Source organism: Haplochromis burtoni, unplaced genomic scaffold (assembly GCF_018398535.1).
Source record: "Haplochromis burtoni strain Fernald_Lab_line unplaced genomic scaffold, NCSU_Asbu1 Contig_1669, whole genome shotgun sequence".
Lineage (NCBI taxonomy): Eukaryota > Metazoa > Chordata > Actinopteri > Cichliformes > Cichlidae > Haplochromis > Haplochromis burtoni.
The window spans coordinates 16,359-22,075 of NW_024584030.1; the positions used below are offsets into that span (position 1 = coordinate 16,359).

Below are 5,717 nucleotides of genomic sequence, written 5' to 3' on the forward strand. Positions count from 1 at the left end.
CTCACCCTACTAGTGGCACGACCTCTGGCCTTCCCAAAACTACTCACTCTATCACTGGAACCACTTCTGGCCCTCCCAGGACTACACACTATAACACTGGCACCACCTCTGGCCCTCCCCGCACCACACATTACAACACTGGCACTACCTCAGAGGCTCCCAGCAACAAACGCTCTACCACCTCTGGCCCCCCAAGCACCATGCCTGTCACCAATTCTGGTGCTCCCAGCACTACTCACTCTACCACTGACACCACCTCTGGCCCTTCCAGCACCACACCTTCCAACACCGGCACTACCTCAGAGGCTCCCGGCACCACGCCCTCCACCACCTCTGGCCCTCCCATCACTTCCACCTCTAACACTGGAACCACCTCTGGCCCCCCAAGCACCATGCCTGCCACCAATTCTGGTGCTCCGAGCACTACTTACTCGGCCACTGGAACCACCTCTGGCGCTCCCAGCACAATGCCCTCCACCACCTCTGGCCCTGCTATCACTACCAACTCTACCACTAGAACCACCTCTGACCCCCCAAGCACCATGCCTGTCACCAATTCTGGTTCTCCCAGCACTACTCACTATACCACTGGCACCAACACTGGCCCCCCAAGCACCAGGTCCTCCAACCCCTCTGGCCTTCCCAGCACTACTCACCCTACCACTGACACCACCTCTGGCCCTCCCAGCACCATGCCCTCTACCACTTCTGGTACACCCAGCACAACTCACTATACCACTGGCACCAACACTCGCCCTATCAACACTAGGCCCTCCACAACCTCAATCGCTACCAGCGCTACTAACTCTACCACTGACACCCCCTCTGGCGCTCCGAGCACTACTCACTCGGCCACTGGAACAACCTCTGGCGCTCCCAGCACCATACTCTCCACCACTTCTGTTTCTCCCAGCAAAACTCACTATAACACTGGCACCATCTCTGGCCCTCTAAGCACCACAGATTCCAACATTGGCACTACCTCAGAGTCTGCTAGCACCACACGCTTTACCACCTCTGGCCCTCCCAGCACCACACCTTCCAACACTGGCACTACCTCAGAGGCTCCCAGCACCACACCCTCTACCACCTCTGGCCCTTCCAGCACTACTACATTTCCTCTTTCTACCACATCTAGTCTCTTCACTGCCACATCTCGTCCTCCTACAACAACATCTGGACCAACTTCTACCACATCTGGCCACTTCACTACCACATCGGACCTTATGACATCTACATCGCTTCCTGTTACTACAACATGTGTCCCATCTTCAACCACATCACTTTCTCTTGCTACAACATCTGACTCACTATACACATCTGGCCGCTTCACTACCACATCGGACCCTGTCACTACTACATCCCTTCCTATTACTACAACACCTAGCCCAACTTCTACCACATCTGGCCCCTTCAATACCACATCGGGCCCTGTCACTACCACATCCCTTCCTATTACTACAACACCAACTTCTACCACATCTGGTCCCTTCACTACAACATCGGACTCTGTCACAACTACATCTCTTTCTCATACTGAAACATCTGGAATCTTCACTACCACATCTCCTCCTCCTACTACAAGATCTAGACCAACTTCTACCACATCTGAACCCTTCACTACAACATCGGACCCTGTCACTACCACATCCCTTCCTATTACTACAACATCTGGCATAACTTCTACCACATCTGGACCCTTAACTACCACATCAGTCCATATCCCAAATACATCGCTGCCTCTTATTACCACATCTGGTTTCTTCAAAACTACATCAGTTCCACTGAATACATCATCTGACTCAGTATCCACATCTAGCCCATTCAGAACGCGCTTTACCAACTCTAGCCCTCCCAGCACCACACCTCCCAACACTGGCACTACCTCAGAGGCTCCCAGCACCACACACTCCAACACCACTATCCCTCCCAGCACTACTCACCCTACCAGTGGCACCACCTCTGGCTCTCTCAAAACTACTCACTCTACCACTGGAACCACTTCTGGCGCTCCCAGCACCATGCTCTCGACCACTTCTGGTGCTCCCAGCACTACTCACTATAACACTGGCACCACTTCTGGTCCTCTCAGCACCACACCTTACAACACTGGCACTACCTCAGAGGCTCCCAGCAAAAAACGCTCTACCACCTCTGGCCCTTCCAGCACCACACCTCCCAACACTGGCTCTACCTCAGAGGCTCAGGGCACCACGCCCTCCACCACCTCTGGCCCTCCCAGCACTACTCACTCTACCACTGGAACCACCTCTGGCCCTCCCAGCACCTTGCCCTCTACCACTTCTGGTGCACCCAGCACTACGCACTATACCACCGGCACCAAGACTGTCCCTATCAGCACCACGACCTCACCACTCTACCGCTCCCAGCGCTACTAACTCTACCACTGACACCTCGTCTGGCGCTCCCAGCACTACTCACTCGGCCACTGGACCCACCTCTGGCCCTCCCAGCACCATGCCCTCCACCAATTCTGGTGCTCCTAGCACAACTCAATATACCACTAGCACAATCTCTGCCCTTCCAGCACCACACCTCCCAACACTGGCACTACCTCAGAGGCTCCCAGCACCACACCCTCTATCACCTCTGGCCCTTCCAGCACTACTACATTTCCTCTTTCTACCACATCTAGTCTCTTCACTGCCACATCTCGTCCTCCTACAACATCTGGACCAACTTCTACTACATCTGGCCACTTCACTACCACATCGGACCTTATGACATCTACATCGCTTCCTCTTACTACAACATCTGGACCACCTAGCACATCTGGCCATTTCACTACCACATTGGACCCTGTCAGAACTACATCACTTCCTCTTACTACAACATCCGGACCCTTCACAACAACATTTCTTCCTGTTACTACAACATCTTTCCCACCTACTACCACATCTGCCACTTCCCCCTCTTTCACCGTCCACCCTAGTACCACATCCATACCTACATCTGCAGACACACTAACTACTTTAAGACTAACAACCCCTTTCCTTACCACCACTCGTCCTACTACCAAAGCCCAGACTTCAAGAGTTTTAACAACACATCCCATTAGTGCTACAACAACAATTTCTACTACAACCACGGCTACCACAACAAAAAAGAAACAAGATGAGGACAAACACAAAAAGGAACGAACTAATATACCAAATGAAGTCAGTCCAGAGGGAAACTCAGTTCAGGACTTTAAAGACACTTTAAAAAAAATACTGAGTGGAACTCCAGTTGCACTTGGTGGAGCTGGAAGTGTGCTGGCTGCAATCATGGCTGCAAGTGCTTCAGCAATAGGGGGAGGTCCAAGTGCATTAGGAGTAGGAGGTTCTCTAAGTGTATTTGGAGTTGGAGTAGGTGGTGCTGGAAGTGCACCAGCAGTAGACGGAGTTGTAGGCAGAACTGGAAGTGGATTACCAGTAGGAATAGCTGGATATCAGTTAGGCGTAAATGCAGATGGAAATGCATCTTATCCACAGAATGTTTCTTTCAGTGGCCTCTGTTACTACTTATAATGCAACATTCCCTTTTAGCTTATCATCCAATGATAGTAACACACCAACTTCTACCACACCTGGCCCCTTCACTACAACATTGGACCCTGTCACAACTACATCTCTTTCTCATACTGAAACATCTGGAAGCTTCACTACCACATCTCTTCCTCCTACTACAAGATCTAGACCAACTTCTACCACATCTGAACCCTTCACTACAACATCGGACCCTGTCACTACCACATCCCTTCCTATTACTACAACATTTGGCATAACTTCTACCACATCTGGACCCTTAACTACCACATCAGTTCCACTGACTACATCATCTGACTCACTATCCACATCTAGCCCTTTCAGAACGCGCTTTACCAACTCTAGCCCTCCAAGCACCACACCTCCCAACACTGGCACTACCTCAGAGGCTCCCAGCACCACGCACTCCAACACCACTATCCCTCCCAGCACTACTCACCCTACCAGTGGCACCACCTCTGACTCTGTCAAAACTACTCACTCTACCACTGGAACCACTTCTGGCGCTCCTAGCACCATGCTCTCCACCACTTCTGGTGCTCCCAGCACTACTCACTATAACACTGGCACCACCTCTGGTCCTCTCAGCACCACACATTACAACACTGGCACTACCTCAGAGGCTCCCAGCAAAAAATGCTCTACCACCTCTGGCCCTTCCAGCACCACACCTCCCAACACTGGCTCTACCTCAGGGCTAATTTTCAAGCTATAAATGCTTCTCATCCAACAACAAGTGTTTCTAACTTGAACACCACTTCAGCTTCCATCCTCATTTGGAGTTTGGATTCTCTTTCAGTTCCATCTCCAACCTCAAACCCCCAACCAAATTCTTTGTTTTCTTTTTCAAATTCCTCAAGCCCATGTCGCTCTCTTACACAGTTTATTGACCATTACCAGAATATCCTTGCCTATTACCAAATGTTTTACCAGTATCAGAATAGCAGCTAACTTTTTGCTGGAATGTTTATTAAACTGAAATCAAAAAACTATTACAATTAATCTTTTTAAATCAATTAATATGAAAGAAATATACAACAGAATCAAAGGCCAATAAACATTAGCCTTTAAAATAATTGAACATAATTATTATTTTTATATTCACTTACTTTCATTTCATTGTCATCTTCAAAAATCCAATAAAAGGATATTCAGAGAATTTGTGGCTTGTAACTTTTTGCTATATTGCTAAAATACCTATTTTTCTTTTTTGCATATTCAGCCTTGATTTGCACCTGTTTGTATTTTTTTTACTTCTAAAAGAAAATGCACAAGTGTCTGCCAATAAACGGTTTTAATATTACTTAACATTTATTTAACCCAGAAACTCATACACACAAAAGGTGTACATGAGATACCATGAAAACCATGAAAATTGTAACCTTCAAATCTAAGGAAAACTTAAACATGAGAATAAACAATTGTCTCTAGGGGGGAAAAAAATAGAATTGGGAAGTAATGTAAACACATCTCTAATCAGTTCTGAAAGCGTCACAGAAACCAGTGAGAGTGAATTCATATATGCTTATATATCATTGCTGCATTAGTTCATTAGTAGATATTACTTCAAGGGTATATGTAAAGGAAACTCACTTTCGACCAGAAGGATGAAAGCCAAAAAAATGAAGCCCAGTCATAAGGGATGTGTTCAATTGTTGTTGGATTTCTTGTGAATAATTATGCAGCATTAGGAAAGTCTGTGAAGGTTCTAGTCATCCAGGTCATCGTAGTCAAAGGAGCTTGCAAAGAAAAGCGTCTGGACTTCTTTAAGTTGCTTGAAGACGTTTCACCTCTCATCCGAGAAGCTTCTTCAGTTCTAAGGTCAAATGGTGGAGAGTCCCAGATATAAACCTAGTGGGAGTTTCCCCCCACAGAGGGACAAAAGGACCCCCTGATGATCCTCTAATCACCTGAGCCAAGGTGTGAAAATTGGGTGCGGGCCCCAATCAGCCAGAGTTTCAGGTGGGTTCATTGTGAAACCTGGCCTCACCTTGTCATGCGAATTCCTGAGGTCAGATGGCCCAGGATGTGAGTGGGCGTTAAGGCGTCTGGGAAGGGATCTCAAAACTGGATTATAGATGGCAGAGAGTTGGTGTCGTAAACCCCCGCCTCTGTTCAAAGATGGTCGCTCACAGTGGACATAGATGGCTTCTTTCACTCCTCTTTCAA

At 48.1% G+C, this 5,717-nt stretch overlaps 1 protein-coding gene across 1 annotated transcript in view; it reads left to right on the plus strand.

Moving 5' to 3' along the window:
- The window catches only part of LOC102292481 (mucin-5AC-like), a 10,154-nt gene extending 5,891 nt beyond the window's left edge, over window positions 1-4,263 (plus strand). Inside the window, 3 exon segments of the mRNA XM_042217187.1 lie at window positions 80-2,348; window positions 2,657-2,787; window positions 3,549-4,263. Of these exon segments, the coding sequence (XP_042073121.1) occupies window positions 80-2,348; window positions 2,657-2,787; window positions 3,549-4,263 (3,115 nt within the window).
- Window positions 4,264-5,717: the final 1,454 nt, after the last annotated feature.